The sequence below is a fragment of the Pteropus vampyrus genome, unplaced genomic scaffold (assembly GCF_000151845.1).
Source record: "Pteropus vampyrus isolate Shadow unplaced genomic scaffold, Pvam_2.0 Scaffold29, whole genome shotgun sequence".
Lineage (NCBI taxonomy): Eukaryota > Metazoa > Chordata > Mammalia > Chiroptera > Pteropodidae > Pteropus > Pteropus vampyrus.
The window spans coordinates 2,171,128-2,195,768 of record NW_011888810.1 but is presented as its reverse complement, the minus strand read 5'-3'; the positions used below and the strand labels follow the sequence as shown (position 1 = coordinate 2,195,768).

At 40.8% G+C, this 24,641-nt stretch overlaps 1 protein-coding gene and 1 long non-coding RNA gene across 2 annotated transcripts in view; one reads left to right on the top strand and one right to left on the bottom strand.

Annotated features, from left to right (window-relative positions):
• BCO1 (beta-carotene oxygenase 1) overlaps positions 1-4,718 on the top strand; it is a 31,993-nt gene extending 27,275 nt beyond the window's left edge. Inside the window, exons 8-10 of the mRNA XM_011356679.2 lie at positions 1,152-1,246; positions 2,283-2,394; positions 4,389-4,718. Of these exons, the coding sequence (XP_011354981.1) occupies positions 1,152-1,246; positions 2,283-2,394; positions 4,389-4,627 (446 nt within the window). The 3' untranslated portion in view covers positions 4,628-4,718. The remainder of the gene's footprint in view (positions 1-1,151; positions 1,247-2,282; positions 2,395-4,388) is intronic.
• Positions 4,719-5,884: 1,166 nt separating this feature from the next.
• LOC111737628 lies at positions 5,885-24,587 on the bottom strand. Its single transcript, XR_002779490.1, has 3 exons — positions 23,684-24,587; positions 6,842-7,118; positions 5,885-6,300 (listed from the first exon to the last, which is right to left on the bottom strand). It is a non-coding gene; the product is annotated as an uncharacterized LOC111737628 (long non-coding RNA).
• Positions 24,588-24,641: the final 54 nt, after the last annotated feature.

Genomic DNA, 24,641 nt, shown 5'->3' with positions numbered 1-24,641 from the left:
CTATGGATGGCCATTTGCAGGATAAGAGAAAGGGTTGGGGGTCTCAGAACAGGTTTGAAAGGCCCAGGAACGTCATGGAAAGTCTCAGGTCTACTTTGGGACCAACTGTGGGTATTCATTTCAGATTTAAGTATGTGGGTGGGCCTTCCTCATGTTCATCTTGATCTGTCTCTTGGAAGTTTCATGATTACTCACCTGTTAAATTAGATATCTTCCCATCTCAATAATCTATTCCCTTTCACTCCTCACTGAGCCTGATTATCATTTATGCCTTGGGTTCTTCTCATGAGGCCTTTATGTGGCAGGTGTGTCCATCCCTGCTTCCTCTTTTCTTGGACATTATATTTTCATCGGCAGTTGGCTCCAACTACCTGGCATATTTCATAGGAGGGGGACTTTCAATTTGGTATTTAGACTTAGAAATTTAATTTGACACAACAGGCATATATAAATATATATGCATTTACATGAACAAAATTTTAAGGTTTTTGGATTATAAAAGTAATAAATATAATGAAAATTTCACACAATGAGAAACTTAGAATGTACAATATAAACTATAAACTATAAGGAAGTTACCACCCTAGAATGCTTCTAAACTTTTTCATTTTTAACATAGTGGAGGTAATTTTATAATCAGCCTTTTACATTTAATCTTATGATATGGACACTTTTCCATGTTATTAAAATTCTTTGTAAATATTTTTACATAATGCTATTATATGAATTCACAGATTTAACTATTTCCTATTGACACTCCTTTCCATAGATTCAGAAGTTTCTTTTCACACCCACACACTCATGTGTGTACACATGAGTACTTTTCTTTAAGAGCTTTAAAAAATTGCAGTAGCCTCTGATTTTAATCATGCAATTATATTTGATTTCTATCTTGGATAATTAAAGATGTTTATATACTTAAAAACCAGGTCTGTCTTACCTTGCTCCTGAATCTTCTAATGGAGCTGGGGTAATTATCAGAGATTCCCTCCCCTTGCCCTATGACCACCCTGATCTAATCCAGGGCCTAAATCAAGTTTAGGGATCCTGACCTGGAAGCTGTTTTTGTGGACAGGATGCCCAGCCTGGCATGAAGGGCAGATGCTTGAGCCCTCAGTGATGGGGACTTCATCAGCTGTCATTCTTTCTAGGCGTAGAGCTGCCTCGGATCAATTATGCTCACAACGGGAAGCGATATCGATATGTCTTTGCTGCTAAAGTTGAATGGAGTCCCATCCCAACCAAGGTATTGATCCCTGTGGGATCACAGCCTACAATAATCGTGTCTGTCTGCAAAGCTGAATTCTCAGATTCCCAGAGTGGGTGACAAGAGGGAGGGCAGGAAGGAGTTCCCCTGGGGCACAGGAGATAGGTCAGAGAGTGAGGTCAGTTTGGGACAAAATACATCTGAAACAATGATGAGCCATGCAAAAGAGGGAGCCGTACCCAGTGGGCTGAAGCTCAAGAAGAGAGATCATGGCTGGAGTTTATCCATTGATTTATTTCATACATGGTTATTGAGCACCAACTATGTGCTGCATAGTTGGATAAGGATAAGGAAGTGAACAGGGGGATCCTATTCCCTGCCCTTAAGGAACTCACCCTTTCAAGCCACGAACATACAGCCGAAACTTGGGGGATTCATTTTTTTAAAACTATTACCTGTAGAATGCTTGCTGTATCCCACGGACTATGCTAAGCGCGATACAGACATCACTTTTCCTTAAAAACTTCATTTTTTTTTTTTAAACAATAAAATGGAAAATCTTTTTTGAAATGTAAACTACAGAAATGCACAAAGTAAGAAAATTAAGTTTCTAACACACACATTCACACACCCCAAGTCACTCCCCACTAATCTCACACCCTAAGGGGAAACAAGCTCCTTGGAGATTCAGAAAAGTCCAGGGACCTGTACTTTTAAAGCAACAAAGGAATTGTATTGTACTTTAAATGTTTGCATTGAATACATTAGTTTATTTAATACACATAAAAATTGCAGTGTAATGCCAAATACCAGATAGATTCAGGATTTTTATTTTGAAAAGAATTCAATATGAGGTATCAGCTATATGGTGTCAGGAGGACCTTCACTTAAAGTTGGAAGAGGAAGCTCACTGCTTTCTTTTCTGTTGTTATACTGACCAGAGGTAGATGTTATTTTGGAGTCTACATTGGAAGGGCTTAATCTCCTCTCTCTGTGGGCCTCGATGCCTTCGTATTCACAGAGAATAAGCGTGCTTTTCAAGTCATCCCCATATTTCTCCTCTTTGGATGTACAGATACTAAAATATGACATTCTCACAAAATCGTCCTTACAATGGGAAGAAGACGACTGCTGGCTGGCAGAACCCCTGTTTGTGCCCACGCCAGGTGCTGAAGACGAAGATGATGGTAAGACTCTGGGAAGGGGAGCCTGCCCACTGCACTCTGTGATTACCCCTCGAACAGAGATCATTGGGAGCAGTGACCCTGCCCACATTACACAGCTGGTGGAGCCATGCTTTGAAACCTAGGTTTGTCTGAGTCCAAAGCTGCAGAGTTAGGGAGTTCTCAAGACTACTCTTACTTCTGACATCAACTGCAAGTTCAGTGGTCCCCAAGACCACCCTCGGTTTCGATAGGACTCACAGAACACACTGAAAACTGTTATACTCGTGGTTGCAGTTTATCACAGTGAAAGGATGCAGATTGAAAGATGTGCATGAGACAACATCCAGGAGAGTTCCATGAGTGAGCTGCCAGTTATCCTCATCCAGGGGAGTCATGGACCACACCACCTTCTCCCAAACCAACCAGGGAAACTACCCAAGTTGCTGACACCTGAGCCCTGATGTCAGAGCCTGCTTGGGGGCTTAGTCATGTAGCCATGGTTGACCTTTAGTCTTCAACCTCTCTAGAGGTCAAGCTGACTCACTGTGATCCAGAGACCCCATCTGAATCACTTTGTGAGGGGATAGGTTATCTAGCTGGCCCCAGGTAAACAAAGACACTTTTATCAAGCATTCCCAGGGTTTAGGGGTCACTTGCTAGCAGCAAAGGACAGATCTCCCTTCAAGGAGATTAAGTCGTTTACTACACAGAAGCCTTCTTCCTTCCAACTGATAACACCCTTCTCTACCAGAGTAGATCTTAGTTTTAAAATTCATTTTCGTGGCTGGGTCAGAGTTCTCCACTATCTAAGCGTGTAACTTATTTGTGTAGCACCTGGAAATGTGTATTTGTGGCTCACCTCTCTTTTCTGGGTTTCCACATGACCAAATGGTCCTTTTCCTTCTTGATTCTGCCTTTGACCCAGAAATGCCCTGCCCATATCCTTGGGGGTGCTAAGGAGGGTAACAAGAATCATGGGTGGGGCTCCCCCGCCCTGCACGAGCCTGCCAGCTGTTTCCCTCAGGTGAGAAGGAAATGGCTTTCTACCTACTGATCATGCATGGCACAGCACCAGGTGGGGAACCCAGTGACATTGTCATCTCCAAAGTGGGGGATTGTTGGTACTACCTCTTTCTGAGGTCCGCCTTCCACTGGACTGCACGTGTATCCCGTACATTCCCATGGGCAGTGAGTAGCGTTTTCAACATTTCACCAAAGGAGAGCCTCAGAGAGTGAAGTAACTTGCCCAGGGTCACACGCCCACTGCCTAGAGAGGTAGGATTTGAATCCAAGCCGATCTGACTTCAATTATGCTCAGCCACTCTGAAACCTGGGAGGCCTTGGGAAAAAGCACAGATGTTTGCTGGAAATTTATGTGCATTATTTCATTTAACCTTCTATTTCTTGAGAGTAAGTGTGAAGAACGTTTCCATTTTACAGAGGACAAAGCTGAGGCTGCTGCGTGCTGCACATGCATAAGGTGAACTGGGCTCATTCAGATGCCATTTGAGTCTTTGGCCATACCACCCTAACGTGCCCAATCTCGTCTGCAAATGCCATTTGAGCACAACTAGTCTGACTTTAGCTGAGTGACATATATTAGCTTAATTGCAGCATCGAAACTGATTATATAATTAGAGTCTCTAAATAGAAGGAAAATAGCCATTCTTCAGTGCTTGCAATAATTTACAAAGTACTTTTATAACTCACCATGCAAGATATTGGCCCAGCAACCCTATGAAGGTAGGGAACATTATCTCCACTCTACAGATGAAGAGACTGAGGTTCACAGAGGTAAAGGGACTGGCCCAGCCAGGGCTGGAAGCAGGTCTGCTGATTTCTAGTTCCCTGGCCTTTCCCTTCTGCTCACAGAGAATATCAAATTCACTTCCCTTCTGTTTGATTAGGTACTTACGTTCAAAGAGGACAGGGAGACAGCTGAGGAACTTATCCTTCCAGCTGGAGTAGGTTCAAAGCTGAACTTTTACAAAGTGTCTCTTTTTGTTTCCCCAAAGGAATTATCTTATCAGTCGTTATCTCTTCGGATCCCCAAAAGCCACCGTTTCTGCTTATTCTGGATGCCAAAAGTTTTACAGAACAGGCTCGCGCATATGTTGACGTGGAGGTACACCTGGATCTCCATGGGTTATTCATCCCAGATACAGACTTCGACTCAGGGAAGCAGGCCCCTTCCCAGGAAGTCCAGGACAGTGCTTCAGACTGCCATGTGGTCTCAGAGACAAGACGGGCTTGAGGCCCTGGGAAGAACAGCCCCACTGGCAAGCTCCCACAGGACCCAAGGTTCGATCCCTCCCTGGGTGGAGGGGAGGTTCTTTATTTCTTTTTGTGCTTATTCTTTCAGTGTTTGCTTTGAGACAAAGATATGGAGAGAGTTTATCAGTATCTTTTCTTTCATTTGATTTTGGCTATAAAAACCTTATTTGAAAGTCAATCAAGTACTTATTGATCAGCTCTAGCACTTCTAAGAAAGCCCCTTTCCTATAAAGACCATATCCATGAATCAGAAATTGTTCTTAGAATGAGCAACCATTGACATATTAAAGAGACAGATAAATATTTATCATTGCTCCTTCCTCCCACCCCTCCTCTCCCTTCCCTCTCTTCCTTCTTTCCAGTGGACTAGATAGTATGTCTTGGAATTCTAGCTTTCTCAACCATGCCCTATTAATAAATTATGTGGCCAGGAAGGCATGTCGCTTTGTGGTCATTACATGCAAAGCATGGCATAATACAAAATAATAAAAACTTTAAAGTCTGTTCAGACCTTATTTTTACATGGCTTCTTTCCTCTGAAGTTCTTCTAAGGCAATAAAATAGAGTGGCCCAGCTAGATGGTTGGTAGCTAGCTAGATGGCTCATTGGACAACTAAAGGTTCAATAGATTGGTGCAGGAATCTTCCTTTGCAGGAGCAGTTAAGGGACTGGACACTGACTTGACTGGCCATAGTTGAGGGGCTAGAATCCAGGATTGAGTCCCAGGCCAGGGCTGGCAAGAGGAGTTCTTGCCTTATGCTGAGAACCAGGACAGCAAGCCACATCTGTGTCTGTACAGGAAAGAAAGTTCTCCATGATGATTGTGCTGCCAAGATAGACCAGGCATTTGGGGCAGAGGTGGAAGGAGCTTGGTGGTGGGGATGGAAGACGCTGGAAGCAAGCTGAGTAGGGTCCCATGTGAGTATTAAGAGCCCCGTGAACATCTGAGTGTTGCCTTTATATCTAGTGGGCACCTGGTGCCTGGACAATTTAGGCAGGCTGGACAATTCCCAGGTATCCATGTTATGGGGTTGGGAGGAGGGGCTGGGATTCTACCTTTATTGGACCTGCCTCCTCTTGAGTCTAGAGTCTAGATTTTATTCAGTCACTAGTGGTGATTCAATGTCATGCTTCGGGGACAGGAAGAAATCTCTAGTGACAGCACATGAAATACTCCAGAAGGAGCAGATGGTCTTGGCTTTTGCCCTGCAGCCACCCTGAAGCCATTCCATTAAAATGTAAGTTCCATCAGGTCAGGGAGGTTTTTTCTTTTTTAATTTAAAATTTTGGTAAAATTGTAGATTCAAGTGCAGTTCTAAGAAGTAATACAAGAGATCCTACATGGACTTTACACAGTTTCCCCCAATGGTAATACTTTAGTACAATATCATAAACAGGATATTGACATTGATTCAATCCACAAACTATTTAGATTTCCCTGGCTCTTTTCGCATAGCAGAATTCCTTGAAGATTCATCCAAGCTGTTCCATGTTCGGTATGTTTTATTCATTACTTTATCCTGAGCACCTAGAATACTGCCTGGTGGGTGCAGGCTTTCAATAAATATTTGTTGAATGAATGAATTCCCTCAACAAACAGATTCAACTGGATAATGTACCAACAAGAAATGGATATTTTCTACTGAAGATCTCCTGGAAAGATGAGGAAGACAGTTCACAGAGAACCCAATGACAGCACACAGAATTTCCACAAAGGTTCCTCTCTCCTGTCATCCCTGGTCTCTCCTCTCTCTCTTCTCCTGTTGGTCCCTCGAAACCTCTACCATCTAGCAATAGCATTTCCATTTCACCTTAGCTTATAGATCCCCTTGAACAAAACTTGAACCTGGAGATGGCAGAATGAAGCCTATCTACTCTTTCTCAGAATCTCCTTCAGGGATCCCAGCACCTCCAGCCTTGACAAGAGGCATCAGGAAGAAATCTCAACTATGGTGGTCTAAGAAAAGTGTGATTGAGGTCAGCATTCAGGTGGCCAGAATGGAAAAGAGTTGTGACAAATGTGACAGTCACTCACTCATTATTCTACTTTAAATATTTGAGAAGAGCTATGGAATTAAAAAATGCTTCCCCACCTCCATTCTACTCAATTCCAATTGCCAAATAGTACCTAGACCTAATCATGAAAAAGGGTGCAGTTCTGCATGGAAGAAAAATAGGTCTGTGGTTTGTTTACCTTATTTAAAATGAGAGGTGAAATACCAGACTGATGAGGAAACTTGGCACACCAAATCTTTTTTTCTGTTTCAGAAACAGCAAAGGTCGATGCCAGGATATCCGATTTATCTTGGTCCTTAATTCCATCGCATTTCACACACAGCCCAGGGTAATGAGCTCAAAATGCCACGGGAGCTAAGACGCGAGCGCCTCTTAAGGCATCACAAGGCAATCCATCTTATCCTCGAGTCTTCCTTGTTATGCTTCATGTGGGTGGAATACGTGACCAGGAAGTTCTGCAGGAAAAATCAGTCCAGATTTGTTTATTGCTTTGATAAAGCCACAACATTTCACAAGTATTCTAGGATGCAAGCATCAGGTACACGGTAAGCCCTCAAATGTTCGCTGATACACTAACTTTTTCCTTCAAGGGTTATTCTAAGTTGATTACAATTCTGAAATAAGCTGGATATATATACATGGACAAATCAACTCACACAAAAAAGTCTAAATGCATTTGAACTACATTAGCATTGTAATGGCTCATGCTCACTTCCTCCCAACCAAAGTTACTGCTGTCTGGCTGACTCCGTTAAGAAGGTTGCTGATCCAGGTTAAATACAAACACCTTTGATCATCTCCTAAGTTGTTTTAAGACTGTTTGGGTGGTTTTTAAATGAGAAGTCTTTCCCATGCAAATCAGGACATGCAGACAGACAAAAGTCATCACCACCTTCTTTGTCATCCAACAGTGGTGAGAGACCTGAGGCCTCAACACCAACTTCCTTCTAGGAGTTGAGACTCAGCAGCCAGGTGCAGATGAACACAGGCCTGACTGTACCAGTTGCTGGGCTGCATCAGGAAACAGTCCCTTTAGGTCAAGCACCAGCCAAGAAGCTGGGGATTTTCTTGGACAAGGCAAGCAAAGAGAGAAGTGGGAGCACTGTGGGGATGAGCCAGCCTTTTCCAGCCTTTTCTGGTGATCTGGAAAGGCTTTCTGGAGGGGTGCACCTCCAGGGGCTGCCTTGTGGCCAGAAGGAGCACCTGGCAAGGTACTGGTCCTTGTAAGCTGAGGGCGCAACTCAGGATGAGGATTTGGAAGTGGATGTGGGTTGACTGGACAAAGCAGGTGTACAATGAATTCCCTGAGAGCAGTGGAAAGGGAATTGGGGGATTTTTTTCCTCTCTAGTTATAAAAGTCATATATGTATATGTGTGTGTGTGTGTGTGTGTGTGTGTGTGTATTCATTGTAGAACACCTGGATACATTAAAAAAAATGAGAAAGACACTTATAATCTCACCACAAAAAGTAATTTTGGTGCATTTTTTTTCTGGGCACAGTTTACATATTAGCCATCACTTTAAAACCTACTCACCAGTTTATAACCTGCTTTTTTCACCTAACATATGATACACACATATTCTCAGGTCACTAAATTCTAATGGGTGCATTTTAGTTCATCTTTGGGACAAGGCATGATGTGTACTACTCTACTGTTGAACATTTGTTTGAAGTTTTTGACTATCACAAATAATGCCAGATCAGTAACTGTACATGCATTTCTAGAGCGCACTCTGTATTCAGGTACCTGCTTTTGTTAGTTTCTTTGGCTAGATTCCCAACTTGGGATTTCTGAGCCAAAGAGTAGAAAAGCAAGGTTCTGGGTGTTCTTTGAAAGGCCAAATGTTTTGGTTTGATTCACAGGAAACTAAGAAGTCATTTGAGAATCTGAGGCTCAAATGGTCAACATGGCTGTAGGGCTGAGAAATCCATATTTCTTGGGAAATGGAAAAAAAATGGGTACATGGTAAATAACTTTAGTACAAATCTTCCTCTTTTTTTCGCTATCCTTTCTATCCTCCATATCTTTACACTCCATATATATATACTTGTTATTTCTCAGGCATATATTCATTCCTTCATTCCTTCATTCATTCATTCATTCATTCATTCAATGATAACCAAGACTATGTTGGCATGTAATGGTGAACAAAACCAGTATCTCAGGGAGCGAACAGCATAGTGCAGTATACAGCACCAAAGAAACAAACCAACACAATTCAATAGAATGGCGGTAAGAAAATGCTGTCTTGGGAGCCAGGGATGGCCAACATGTGAAGGGTGGTAGCAGGAAACTAGGTGATCTCAGTAAAGAAAAGGGCAGTGCTTGGGCCTGGAATCAGAAGACAACTTGGTAAACTTGGAAAAACTGAACTGTGGGGTAAAAGGTGGGCCACAGAAAAGACAAGTTTCAACCAGACCCCCAATTTATCTGTACTCAGGTAAGACATGAAATTGGCATTAACTAAAGAGAAGTCTCCAATGGCTTCTTCAAGGACTAACAGTCATTTTTTCCAAAATAATACATTTTTTGAGATCTAATTCACATACCATAAAATCCTCTCATTTAAAGTATACAATTCAATGGTTTTTAGTATATTCAAAACTGTATACCTATTACCACTATCTAATTTTGGAACATTTTCATCATCCCCCAAAAGGAACCCCATAACCCTTAGCAGCCATCCCTTACTCTGTATCCCTTCCCCCAATTCTAGCCAACCACAAATCTACTTTCTATCTCTATGGATTTACCTCTTCTGGACATTTCATATAAATTGAATCACACAACATATGGTTTTTCTGTGACTGGCTTCTTTCAGTTAGCATAATGTTTTCAAGTTTCATCTATGTCATTGCATGAATCAGCACATCATTCCTTTTGTGGCTAAGTAACATTCCATTGTATTAATAAACCATATTTGTTTAACCATTCATCAGTGAATTGACACTTGGGCTGTTTCCTCTATGGGGCTATCATGAATGATGCCGCTGTGAACATTCATGTGCAAATTTTTATGTGGATATAAGTTTTCATTTCTCTTGAGTATATTCCTAGGAGTAAATTTGCTGTCGCATGATTAACTCTATATTTAACATTTTGAGAAACTCCCAAACTGTTTTTCAAAGTGGCTGCACTATTTTACAATTCCACCAGCAATGTATGAGAGTTTCAATATGTCCGCATCCTCCCTAATTTGTTATTGTCTGTCCTTTTTATTTTAGTCATCGTGGATACAATGAAATGTCTTGGATACAATCTCATTGTGGTTTTGATTTTCATTTCCCTAATAATAATGTTGAATATCTTTCTCGTGCTTATCGGCCATTTGTATATCTTCTTTAGGGAAATACCTACTCAAATCCTTTGCCATTTTTAAACTGGAGTATTTGTCTTTTTACTGTTGAGTTGTAAAATTTCTTTATCCATTGTGGATTTAAGCCCCTTATCAAATATGTGATTTGCAATATTTCAACTTATTCTGTGTGTAGTCTTGACTTTTTTTTTTTAATTAATTTATTTTTTTGGTACTTTGTATATTTTGGATATTAGGCCCTTATCGGAGGTGTTGCTTGCAAATATATTTTCCCATTTGGATGGTTGTCTCTTTATGTTGTTGATGGTTTCTTTTGCTGTGCAGAAGCTTTTTAGTTTGATGTACTCTCATTCACTTATTTTTGCCTTTATTCTTCTTGCCTTTGAGGTCAAATTCATAAAATCCTCTTTAAGTCCAAGGTCTATGAGTTTAGTTCCTATGTTTCCTTCTCTGCACTATATTGTTTTGGGTCTTATATTCAGGTCCTTAATTCGTTTTGAGTTAATTTTGGTGTGTGGTGATAGACAACAGTCTAGTTTCATTGTTTTGCGGGTGGCTTTCCAGTTTTCCCAGCACCATTTATTGAAGAGGCTTTCCTTTCTCTACTGTATGTTTTTGGCTTTTTTGTCGAAAATTATTTGCCCATATAAACATGGGTTTATTTCTGGACTCTCAGTTCTGTTCCACTGGTGTATGTGTCTGTTTTTCTGCCAATACCATGCTGTTTTGATTATTGTCGCTTTGTAGTATAATTTGAAGTTGGGCATAATGATGCCTCCAGCCTCATTCTTTTTTCTCAGGATGGCTTTGGTGCTTCCATACAAATCTGATTTTTTGTTCTATTTCTTTAAAAAATGGCAATGGGATTTTGATGGGGATTGCATGAAATCTGTATAATGCTTTAGGTAATAAGGTCATTTTAACTATGTTGATTCTTCCAATCCAAGAACATGGAATATCTTTCCATTTCTTTGTATCTTCTTCCATTTAATAGGGTCTTATAGTTTTCATTATATAGGTCCTTCACATGTTTTGTTAGATTTATTCCTAGGTATTTTTAGTCTTGACTTTCTTGATGGTACTCTCTGAAACACAAACATTTTTAAATTTTGATGAAGTCTAACTTATCTATCTTTTCTTTTATCTCTTCCACTTTTGATGTCAAATCTAAGAAACCATTGCTTAACCTATAGTCTCAAAGATTTACTCCTATGTTTTCTTCTATGAATTTTACAGTTTTAGCACTTACATTTAGGTTTATGATCCATTTTGAGTTAATTTTTGTATACAGTATGAAGTAGGGGTCCTACTTCTTTCTTTTGCACATGGATATCTAGTTGTCCCAGCATAAAAGTTACCTTTTAAGATGAATAAATCTTCTAGCCAGAAAAAAAATAGCTGTTTTCTCCATAATTCCTTAGAAGATATTTCCTTCAACTAGCAAGAAGAAACTGTGAGGCAGCTCTCTATGGATCCCAGAAGGCCTTGGTTCAGAGGCCAGAAAACCAAGATGGAGTCCTCAGTTATTGGTGGCTCCCATGGCTCCTTCTGCAATGAAGATTTCAAAATCTTCCTCCATCACTGGGACCTGGTTAAATTCCAGGTAAGTCCCACATGCGAGTGCTCAATTCAGACTCATATACCCTGGTAGGATTTTCCAATATATATATTTTTTTCGGTATTTTCTTTCTTTAAGTACATCTACTGTATTCCACGAGAGCTAAGAGTGACTGATGTTCCTGGATATCCTACCCTATTCCAGGAGGTAGGAGAGCTGGTGGGTGTTTTGGGGACAGGTGAAAGGCATGGATGGGTTCCTTGATTTTCCCTTCAGCTTGCCATTTGGGTTGGGCAAACGAGAAGCCTTACCCTAGTTCAGGGTTCTTTAAATTACCACTGGAATTAATGCCTACATCATTTGTGCATTCTTCTCTATTTAAGTCCAGGGACTGAGCTTTCTTATTATAACAATAACAGAAAAATGGCTGACAAGTATTAACTCATGCTATGTTAGACACTGTGCCTAAGCACTTCACATGCTGGTTCTCAGGTAATCCTTACAGCAACCCTGAGGTGGGTCCTGGTATTGTTTCCATTAACTGAATATCAGACAGTTAATAACTCTTCCAAGATCACAGAGATGGTTCCTGAGACCCTAAAGTCCAATTTCTTAACTACTACTTTTATCGCCTTAATCTTACTCACTTCCTCATCCTAGGGGCTTAGTACAGTGCCTGGGACAAAGTGGGTACTTAACAAAAGGACAGCACAATCGGTGATCACAGGGACTCTACGCTCACTGCCTGGTTTTTGATCCTCTTTGTACCTCAGTTTCATAATCCATAAAAGAGATAGTACTTGTTCCTCATTCAAAGCGTTGTTATGAAGCTTAACTGAAGACTGCCTGACACAAAGGAGTTGCTCAGCAAATTTTAATAATTTATTAATGAGCCTTAAAAGCAGTTAAAAGTTTGTATCTTGGTTCCCAACTCTTACTAGTCATATGACCTTTGAAAAGTTATTTCGCCTCCCTGTGCTTGTTTTCCTCATCTGTGAAATGAGGATAATACTAGAACCCATCTCATAGGACTACGATGAGGATCCAATAAATTAATGTTTTTAAAACCCTTAGAAGTGCCTGCCACTTAGTCACGTCACCATATCCAAGTTAGCTAAGATTGTGTGGGCAATTCATACAGAGGATGCTACTCATATACCCTGCAGGAGGGTCCTCCTCTCTTTGGAAGAGCCTTACTCCTGGTGTGAGGAGAGAGGAAGGGGTCAGCTTCCCAAGCACCCAGTGTAGTCCACTCCACCCATACGACCAATGGCATCAGAGATAACATAAGCAGATCACTAGCACACCCAAAATAGTCCTTGCACAACAAACCCAGTCTAATTGGGCATGACCAGAAGCCCCTCAGGTGGTTAAAGAACAGAGTCTCTGAGTTTCATGGTCTCAGGTAACCACCACCTCCTAGGACTTATGTGACAAAGGCATATCAAGGGTTCAGGCCAATGCCTGGCACAGAACGAATGGTCAAGGATAGGATATCCACATGGCAAGGATTTTTATCACTTTTGTTCATTACTATATTGTCATCTACAATAGTGCTGGATTCGTTACCTATTGCTGCTATAACAAACTACAACAAACTTGGAGTTGTAAAACAGCACAGATTTATTCTTACAGTTCTGGAGGTGAGAAGTCAAAATTGAGTCTCGTGGGAATGAAATCAAGGTGTCAGAAGGGTAGCTTCCTTCTGGAGGCTCTAGGGGAAAGTCTTGTTTCCTTGCCTTTTCCAGCTTCCTCATTCCTTGGCGTGTGGCCCGGCGCCACATCATCCTTTCTCCCTCTGCTTCCATCGTCACATCGCTTCCTTCTCTTCTATGGTTAAACCTCCCTCTGCCTCACTCTTAAAAGGACCCTTATGGTTACATTTAGGGGCCGCTGAATAATCCAAGATAATCTCCCTATCTTAAAATCCTTAACTTTATGGTATCTGCAAAGTCCCTTTTGCCATACAGGTGACATGCACAGCTTCCAGGCATGAGGACCTGGGGGTATCTTTGGGGGCCATTTTTCAGCCTACCACAAGCACCTAGCTCTTAAAGCACTCAATAAATATTCGTTAGGTGAATGCATGAATGTTAGCCATTTAGTATTGTGATTGGCATCATCTTGGCTTGTCCCTTTCAGAAATTACCACAGCAACATGTGTGGTCTCCTCACCTTCAATCTTGCTCAGATCTCACCCAACTCTTACCTTCAATTCCGATTTCCTGACCCTATTTTAACATTGCACCTTGCTTCCTCCATCACACACACTCTTAATCCTCTTATCCTGCTTAACTTCCTTTCTCTCCCCCTCACACCTCTCCAGGACCTTTTTGTCTTTTGGAATACAAAATTTACTTATTATATTCACTCATATTTGTCCATCTTCCTCACTACAATGTAAGCTCAAGGATTACATTTGGGACAGGGATTTTTTTTTTTAGTCTCAGTTGTATCCTAGGGGTCTAGAATATTTCTGGTACATAGCTGCCCAATGCACAGGTATTGAATGAATGTATAAATGCCCTTATCAAGTTTCCTTTCAGCTGTGAGTCTGGTTCTTTAACTTTCATGTCCAATTTTGCTTTTATGACAACAAAGTCATTGCCTGTGGTGAAGCCAGGTGATTCTAGGTAACCTATGTATTATCTTGTTCACAAGTCTCCACCCCATTCCATTAACACTGGTAATTTTGATCTCTAAAACACAGATGACCTCAATTCTCATCTCCACCAAAACTTGCGAAAGATTAGGAGGGAAATAGATGGCTTGGCTTTGCATATTTATTGAAAGATAAACTTTTCAGAATTCGGATGACTGCGGAGTTGGGAGGGTAAGCTGTCCCTGGCTGAAGTTGCTGGGGTTTGTTATGCTGGGTTGGACTGTTTCTACTAGTCTGGCTGGAGGTAATGAGTTTTTGGTTTCTGCAGTTGGTCAGGCTCAGGGTGTTCACTGTAAAGGGGTCTTGAGCACCTCAGCGGGCATGGTGGAGGGGCTTCAGGGTGCCCACAGGCTTCCTGAAACTGCAGGTCAATTTTTGGGTATGCAAATTCTTAAAGAGAGCAGAGTCCATAGCTTATATCAGCTTCTCAATAGGGAAAGTGAAGAACTTCTACCTGGACTTAGCTGTGTGGGTTCTGTGATTCTGTAACTCAGGATGTATAACTCAAATTAACAAGCTGTACGCAGCTCAAAACGGAAAGGCAATAATTTGAAAGGCATGTCCCCTTTTCCCCATCCCTACCCCGTAACAAGTCTCCAAGTTATTGTGTTAAAGATGCTGAACCAGGTGCTGTTTCAAATCTCAAGTTGACCCAATCTCAGTTTTTGCATTCTGGGCGTTACTTGAGGCCTCAATTTTTCTCATAAGTAGAACTGGGATGGCTCTACTTTCTTTGATTTTTGTGAGAATATGAAAGTGCTTCAAGGGTACAAAATGCTATGGAATTGCAAAGTATTAATGGCAAAGGGAATACGTGCCTTTTTTGCTATGTGGCAACACACTGGCTTGTTCCCTATTCCTTCCTTCCATCCATCCATCCATGTATCCATCCTCCCATGAACATTCATGTCCTCACAACACGCATATAAGCTAACATGTCTATGACAAAAGCTGTATGTAAAACAACAATCCTCATAAAAATCATGAATAAACTGAGGTTCAGAGAGCTCGGGCCACTTGATCAGCCACACAGCTGGAAAGTGATGGAGCAGAGCCTGATTAAAATCCTAATTCTGTCTGATGCCAATAGAAGTGCTCATCATTATCGCCCACCAAACACTCCTAAAGACAGCGGGGCTAACTAGCCTAGGAAGGAGGCGGGGGAGAGGCTATCAAATATAGCACCTTAGAATCTGTTTTACCTTAAAATGCATGCATATGTTACACTGTACTCCATGTTATGCCCATGCTTGTTTTAATATCAAAGAATTTCCCAGCAATCTTTAAGTACAAGTGATGCTTTGGGAAGGTGTACTCCAGTGTAGCTTTCTGCTACAATCTCCACCACACATTCGGTTTCCCATATTAGATGTTTGTTGTTCATGTTTGAGTCTTATCTCCTGGGTTGGACCAGAAGCTCCTGGAAGGGAAGATCTGAATCTGATTCCTCCTTTCTTCCTCCCAAGGCCTAGCCCAGTACCCAGCATGAAACAAGTATAAAGATAATGAATTTGGCAAATACTTATTGAATTCCTGCCTAACCAAGTCAGGTGCCATGGGAGAGACAGATGGATACGATGTGGTCCCAGCTCTCAAGACATTTATAATAGAGCTGGAGAGGTCAAGCTTCCAGAATCTGCTTGAAAACGATCTTCTTAAGACCCTTGGCACAGCATTTTAAAAGCCTGAAACTGTAATGAAGCAATAGAGGAAATGGTAGGTAATTGGAAAACAAAAAAAGCTTCATTAAATAGGGCAAATTTTGTGAAAAGTGATAACCTGTTCCTCTGGAAAGGTAGCATGGTATCAATTAAAGAGCACACCTTAAAGTCGCAAAGTATAAATTATCGATGTTGAAACTGTCCTTTCACAAGAGGGAAACATTGAAAGCACCCGCTGTAGATGCTATCTGTTTTGCCAGAAGGGTCTTGGTCTGATTGCTTGGCCTTTGAGAGTCACATTCAGAACTTAAGCAGCGCAGGTAAACCCATGTTCCTTTCTACCCAACTTGTACAGGTTCTGTGTTTATTAGAGTCAAATTTATTCATCAAATATTTACCGAGCTTTCTGTATAGGTACCAGGTAAGGATATGTGATCAATGGCTGACAAACTTTGCAATAAAGCGGGAAGTCAAAATCCTGGCTTCTCCATGAATCAGCTGAGGGACATGGGATAGGATTTCATCTCTCTGAGCCTTGTTTTTTTTAAACCATAGCATGGAGATCCTAATGTTTGTAGGTTGCTGTAAAGCTTCATTGGGTAATGGACATAAAACTCCCTGCACAAGGAATTGCACTGAGTTAAGAACTCCACAAATAGGTACTAGTAGCAGTAGCAATTGCAGAAAAATTAGGGAAGTGATCTCTGATTTCAAGAAACACCCAGTCTAGTGAAAAGACCGAGAGGTTAACAGATAAATGTCATTAGAATGATGCTTATGACTATTTAACTATTTTTAAGTGAACAATTACTGAGCCCTTACTATGTGCCAGACACTGTGCTAAACAATTGTACCTGGATACTCTCACTTATTCTGCACAAAACCACAGATAGCAGGAACCACATTTATTCCCAGTGAGGAACTTGAGACAGGCAGTTTAAGTAACATGCTCAGGGTCACAGAGCTGGAAAATGACAGAAGTGGGGTTTGAACCCAGCAGTCTAGCTCCAGAGATAGATTTTTAAGGCTCAAACAATGAGATAGAAAGAAAGCAAGCAAGGCTTTACCGAGGTAATGCTGGAGCAGCAAGCAGATTTTCAACCATCAAAGTCATGGGAGAAGGTGTCTAGGTAGAGGGAAAAACAGATACAAAGAGCCGGCAGGATGAATAGCTCTTTTTGTTCAGGAATTCAAGTGGCTCCATGCAGAGGGTGTGAGATCCAAGATGGTGGGGGTCTAGAAGATGAGGGTGGGGAGGAAGGAAGAGGCCAGCTGGTGGGACACCCCACAAGCCAGGCACAGGGACTTGGACTTTTACCTGGAGGAAATGGGGGAACAATGAAGGATGAGAAAGACAGGATCACTGACGTGCAAGGAATGTAATCTATCTGCCTATGTTCAAAGAGGAAATGACTCTGGACCATATATTTGAATAATTAGGCCGTATCATATTTTCCAACTAAATTACTACTTTCTATATATTGTTTATGTGCAAGTCTCACCCTTTCCCCTACTAGCCTATAAATTCCTTAAATGTTGACTCTAATTTCTTTTGTTCTCCTACAAGTGCCTGACATATAATAGGTATTTAAAAACTCTGTTAAATGAATGAGTGATTAAAAGCATGAGTGAATGAATGAGTCTTAGAAGAACTGAATTTTTTTGAGCTGGATTTTTTTTAAAGTATGTGAAAGAGAAACAAACAAGCTTCTAGAAGAAAGCATAGGAGAGTATCATTGTGATTGCAAATATTTCCAAACAGAATATGTAAAGCATTAGCCATAAAAGAGAAGATTGATAAATTGAACTTTATTAATATTAAGAACATCTGTTCACCAAAGACACCATGTAAAGAGTGAAAAGGTAAGCCACGGACTGGAAGAAATTTGTGTTTCCATGAATATAATAAAGAACTCTTAAAAATCAATTTGAAATCCAATTTTTAAAAATGATGCAAAACTTGAACAAGCACTTAAAAAAAAAAGCTATTCGAGTGGTCAAAAAGCATATAAAAAAGGTGCTCAATATCAATATTCATTAAGGAAATTAAAATTAAAACAAGATACCACTACACACCCACCAGAATGGGTAATTAAAAAACTGACACCACCAATTACTGGAGGAGGAGGAAGAGCAACTGGAACTCTCATACCTGACTGATGGGAGTATAATTTGGTATAACCACTTTGGAAAACTGTTTGGCAGTATTTGCTAAAGCTGAACATATGATCACCCTAAGACCCAGCAACTGATCATGGGCACATCCACAAGAGAAAAAAGTGCATATATCCATCCAATGACTTATTTAAGAATGTTTATACCAGCTTTATTATAATAGACCCAACTGGAAACAAAGCAAATATCCATCAACAGAAAAATGCATAATATTCACACAATGGTATGATCACAGTAATAAAGAACCAGCTATTGGTACAAGCAACGAAATGGAAGGATTTCAAAGACATCATATTGAGTGAAAAAGCTAAACACAAAAGTTCAAGAACAGGAAAATCCAATCAATAGCAATAGAAGTCAAAACGATGGTTTCCTTTGGGAGGTATTGACTGGAAATGGGTCTGAGGGAACCTTCTCAGTTACTGGAAATGTTCTTTATTTTGATCTGTGAATCACCTGGTGATTTCACAGGTGTATCCATATGGAACAATTCATTGAGCTGCATACTTTACTGTATGTTATACTTCAATAAAGATGTTTTTAAAAAGATAATAAATATATGAAAGTGTTAATTAGTTTCAAAACTTGCTGTCTAAAGAGGTTTAACATATTTTAGAAAATATCAGATGAATTTAAATGTTAAAAAATAAAATTAAAGGCGGGAGCATGAAAGAAAAGGAATAGAATGGGATGTTTAAAGAGCTGGAGTAGGAAATTAAAATGTCAGATGGAGTTAGAAAGTAGATTAAGTTCACCTAAAGCCCAGCATTAATGTCAGAGAGAAACGAGAAGTGAGGTAATCAACCAGACCTGGAGAGGATATAGCTGGTAGGTCCCTGATTGATTGTAGAGGTGAAGAGACTAGATTTTTGACTTGAAAGTCAGCTAGAAGCTAATAATTCCTAACTGGGCAAGGGATACTATTGAAAACCAGGATGATGATGGTGGTGATGATAGTGATAATAAACATTAACAGTTACCATTTATTGAGCACCTACTATATGCCAGACCCTCTTGTTAGTGCTTCACTAGTACCATCTTATTTAATCCTCACAACCACTCTCTAAAAGTTACTATGATTATACCAGTTTTGTGGAGGGAGAAACTCAAGAAGTGGAGTATCTTAACCAGTCTCTGAGGATAGAGGAAAGAGAGCCAGGAGGCACTGAGGCAACCCAGTGAATTAAAGAAATTCGCATGACTCCACAATCATTTAAACAGGTCTAAGGAGCAGGCAAATTACTTGCACAATATAAATTCTGCAGAATAAACCAGCTCACCGTACACCCATCAGTGTACTGGCTAGAATTCTAGGGGGAGGACGAAAATTCAGTATCTTATGTGCTTTCAGGTATATAAACGACATACAATACTCAAACTAAATTTACAGGCTACAAGTGCAAAGTGGTGTACCGTGAAAAGAAGGAAAATAAAGGTTCTTGCACTGGACTTGGTTTGAAAGAAGTTGTTAGGGCAACCTATGCCCAGGGTTGTTATTCTAAGGCTGTTGTTCTAAGGTTTGGAAGTTTCATTTCAGGTATTTGAATCACTCTTGATAATGCATCTTCCTCCAAGTTGACAATGTCAAGTTAGACAGCAAGGAATGAAAAGATCCAGGAAGATTTGTTTTTTCTTTTTCTTCCCCTTCCTTCTTTCCTTCCTCCTTCCCTCCTTTCCTTTCTTCTTTCCTTTTGGTAAGTATATATTTATTGAGCTCATCATATATTCCATTAATTGTTTTAGAAGCTGGGGATACAGTGATAAATAAAACAGAAAGTTCCTGCCAGACCTCCTGAAACCTGTATTACAGTCAGAGGAGACACACGATACACAAATAAACACGTATAATTTTAGGTAGTGATTAAATGCAGTGAAGAAAAATGAAGCAAGTTAAAAGGCCGTATTAATACAGGAGGATAAAGGCCTTACTGAGGAGTTGACATTTGAGCTCTGATCTAAGTAGAAGGAAAAGAACAAGCTATGAGAATATAAGGAAAGAGATTTCCAGGCTGAGAAATCAGCCAGTGCAAAGGCCCTGAGGTGGGCATATGGCAGGCCTGTTCAAAGAGCAAAAAAGCCGGTTTGGTTAGTGTACACTGGAGGAGAGGAGTGTGCTAGGAAATGAGGTCACAGAAGTATAAGCCTAGATCACACAGGACTTTGGATTTTCTTTTCCCTAAGTTTGATGGGAAGCCATTGGAGGGTTTTGCACTGGGAAGTGACTTGATTTGATTAACTTACAGGGAGAAAGAACTCAGAGGCAAGAGGAAAAGCAGAGAGAGCAACTAGGAGGCTATTACAGGAGTCCAGGTGGAGTTAATTGGTGGCTGGACTAGGGCGGTACTGAGGAAGGTTATGAGAGGAGGCTGGATTCAGGAGACAGTCTGCAGGAAAAGCTGCAGCGTTTGCTGGTGAACTGAATGAAGGGTGTGAAACAGAGGTCAAGAATGTCCCTAAATTTCTGTCCTTCGGTAAATGAAGATGTTGCCATTTATTTGGGGATTTATTAGGCTTAAGGGGTAAACAGAAGTTTATTTCTGATATGTTAAGTTGTAGGTACCTATTAGATATTCAACTGAAGATGTCAAGTAGACTGTTGGCTATACCAGCTTAGAGTTCACTGGGGAATTTTGAAAACTAACACCTGAAGTGATCCCTTGTAGATGGAAAAATCTCAGTTCTCTCTATCCATTAAGGTTTATTCATTCAGGAAATACCTATTGTGAACCTACTGTGTCAGGCACTGGATGCTAGGGAGTACAGCATGGATTTGGACAGAAACAGTCACTACCTTCATTACAATTTAGTTTACTGGTTTGAGATACTTCTCTGAATTTTGTATAAAAATATAGAAGCAACTCTCAAGAGTTATAAATACTGAGATGTTCTCTGACTCAGCAATTTGGAAGAGCTTAGATTTTCAGAAAGGAGCTATATATAGATTTGGACAAATGACAGATTTACCCAATAAAATCTTTGAAGACTGCCTTAAAATGAATCAGAAGAGACTGTCTCCACCAAATTAATGTTTATGAAGAGTCAACTTGGTGTAATGGAAAAGCTTACAGGGCTGGAAGGCAGAAATTCTAGGCCTGTCTGTTCTGCTTGACGAGGTCACATGTATGACCTTGATCAAGCCATTTGGCCATCTTCGGTTTTCTCTTCAACAAATTAACCCATTGGATTCCATGATTTCTAAAGAGCTTTCAAACTATTAATTTTTTTCTTTGTATTAGTTCTTTTACTGGACTCTCATTCCACCTTCTGACATTTACTAAAAAATAAAACCCCAAACCTCAAGGTGATTCTGTTTTAAGCGATCATTTTTTCAGAGCAAAGTAAAGCTGTTTTTTTTTCCTTTTTGCAAGTAGATTGCTTTTTTCCTGACTGATGAATGTATTACTGTTAATATATGTTCTTGTGAACATCCTTTTTAGTCTTCAGACCAAAAAAACCCAAACAAACAAAAAACACATAAAACAAAGCAAAACAAAAAAAACAATTCCTCGCTCTGGGGATTGTTTAGCCTCTAAACTAGAAGGGGACAGTTACAGTCACCAAAGACTGAAATTGCTGGGACAATATCGGATCTCTTAATTATATGTTTCACAACAGCTGATGTCTTACATCTATGGAATGCAGGGAGACAATAACACCAAATACACCGTTCTGATGGCCATAAACAACATCAAAGGTGGCTCTGTTTGAGCAATATCAAGAAAGGCTGCACAACAGTCCATAGCCCAACCAGGAGTGGTTACCATAGAAGATGGAAGGGTATGTCCTTCCCCCTACACTTGGACCTTCTTCCTTCTGTCTGGCACCAGGATGAGTTTTCTTGGGGCACCTGCGTTCAATTCAACAATTTTTATTGAGAGCCCAGCATCCTTTTGGTTCGTAACTGTCTCAGTAAACCAAGATGGGTTTCTGATTACATCTGGAAATGGATTAAAGTCAGATCCTATCCACAGACATATGCAGCATCTTTATTTCCCGAATTGAATTAGTGGCTAATGTTGAAAAACTAGGACATTAAACATATGAATTTTCAGATCTCTTGAAAATTCATTGGATTTGGCACCAATGGGTTCTTATCGTATGAAGCAATCAGTGAGCCATCGAGGAGTAGCCTCCCACTTGAGAAAGGGTGCGTGTCTTTCAGCACTTTGTAATCCCACCCAACTCTATTGTGTTACATCCTGCCTCCTCTGCTCAATTACCCAACTTGCCACCTCTAACTAATTATGTAAAAGCATCAGGGGGCACCTACTAAGTACCCTCGCAAATCAACTTATAAACCAGTTAATTACAGTGCAGCACGGAAAATAAGGTCATGGCATAGCACGGGGACTCTGCCCTGAGAAACTGGTTAGAGGTTCCCAAAAGGTCATGTTTAAGCTGGGTTTTGAAGGCTGAATACGAGTTACTCAGGCAGTTGGGTTGGTGGGGAATACTGCAAACAGTGAGGTGGTATTGAAAGCATATAAAGGTCTTCTGCTGCTGATTAGCTGCCTGTTGCATATGTGAACTACCTTTCCCATGAGGGATGCAGGTCTGTCTACAACCCTCTGCTCAGGTCCTCCCATTCCTCCCTTCTGTCAAAACACCAAGGAAGTTTCACCTCTACCAGGAAGAGCCTGCCTGACTAATCCCCACTTACCTCCTGTTACTTCAACTAAGGCAACACTCCAATTTTGAGATAACTAGTTACCTGAGGGTGATTCTGTTATATAAGTTCTTTGTTTTGTTTTGGAACCTCTGACATTTGAAGAACAGACCAGCATTCCAAGCAACTACTGAGTATCAAATACCTACATTGTGTAGAGAACTCTGTCATATATATCATACTTGACCCTAACGACAACCCAGCTGAGAAAGAAGACAAATACAAATAAACTGAAAACAGAGAATACAATCAGAAACATTTATTAAGTGCCTGGTGTTCACAATTTTTTAAATCTCTCTATCCATCCAACACTCACTGAGCACTAAACTAGGGCCAGGCACTGTGCTTGGCACTTGGAAACAGAGACACACTAAAATATATAGGCTAGCAGGTGACATGGATAAATAAACCCATTACAATAAGTTTCCTACCACAGCAATGTTCAAAGTACAGCAACAGCTTGGAGAAAGGAGTGTCGACTGCTCCCAGGGATACTGGGCAGGTATGGAGAGAAGCTCGAGCTGCTTATCTTGTTTTTTACTTCTTACGACATTTTACAACAGACACAAAAATACAGAGATTAGTACAACAAATCACCATGTACCCATAATCTGGCTTTAACAATTAGTAACTCAGAGCCACTTTTGATTCATTTATACCCCCACCTGCTTCCCTCCATCCCGTTGTTTTGTTTTGAAGCCAATCTTAGACATCTTTATCATTTCACCCATAAATACTGAGCTGCATTTGAAGAAGGAACTGGAAATGTCTGAACCTTCCACTAGTAACATCCTTCTCCCCATCTATTCTTCTGCCAGCGACTCTACCAGAGTTAAATGCTGATTCCTGCCAGTGACTCCAAAGCGTTAGGTGGTTCAGGACAAAGACCCAAGACTTTATTGGAGTCTTTGAGTTGGCTAAAGTAAAAGACTGAGCTAACCCAATGAAAAACCCATCCTGTCTTATCCGGAATGCTGACCACATTCTTCTGGTCCTTGGTCATTAAACTGCTGATTCATTAGAAGCTTATTGAGCACGTGTACAAAATGGTGGCTACATTCTACATTCTCATGTGCCCTCAGCAACCTCTGGGAAAACTTCATACAGGCCATCTGATCCAGAGGTGCTTCCTGGCAAAACTGTACGTCTGGCGCTATAGCTTCCACCCATTCAGCGTTTCCTATCACTCTCTAAAAGGTACCAACATTCACGCAGTTACTCAATAGAGAACATTATCCCCCTCCCTCAGAATTGTCGTTCTTTTACAGCCATCCACTATTGTTCACCTCCAATATCACCCTTCCATCCAGGCCACCATTCTCTTCCCTCGAGTACGACGATATTTAAGCATCATTCTACCTTTAGCAACAACCCTCCCTCCCCCCGCCAATTCTCCACGCCGCAGATGAGTGATCCTTATAAAACTCCCTACTCAAAGCCCTTTCATGGTTCTTAACACCTACAGGAATCAAGACCAACCTCCCCACCATAGCCAAGGAGGCCCTGCAAAATTTAAGACCTGCAGTTTACTTCAGCTTTATCTGCTACATGTCTCCGCTCGGCCACAACCAAAATGCTCTTTCAGTACCTGTTTTCTAGGGTCTCTGTGCTCTTACCTGAGAAGCGGTTTTTCTCTCATAAATAATGAAAGCTATACCTACTGCGCCCTTGCTTACATGCGTTATCTCATGAGTCCACAACAACACTAAGAAGTCATCATCTTCAGTTTGCAGATGGAGAAATTGAGGATGGGGACCTTACCCATGGTAACACAGCTAGCGAGCAGAAAAGCCAAGAATCGGGGCTCCAGAAGCCACCGGCTTAAACACAGAGCCCTTGCCTACCCGCACAACCCTCCATCGTTGTAGCACTCTCTTAGGGATGAACAGACCCTGGCTACGTAGGGGCGGGGATGGGGGGGGGCGGTCGACGAAGCA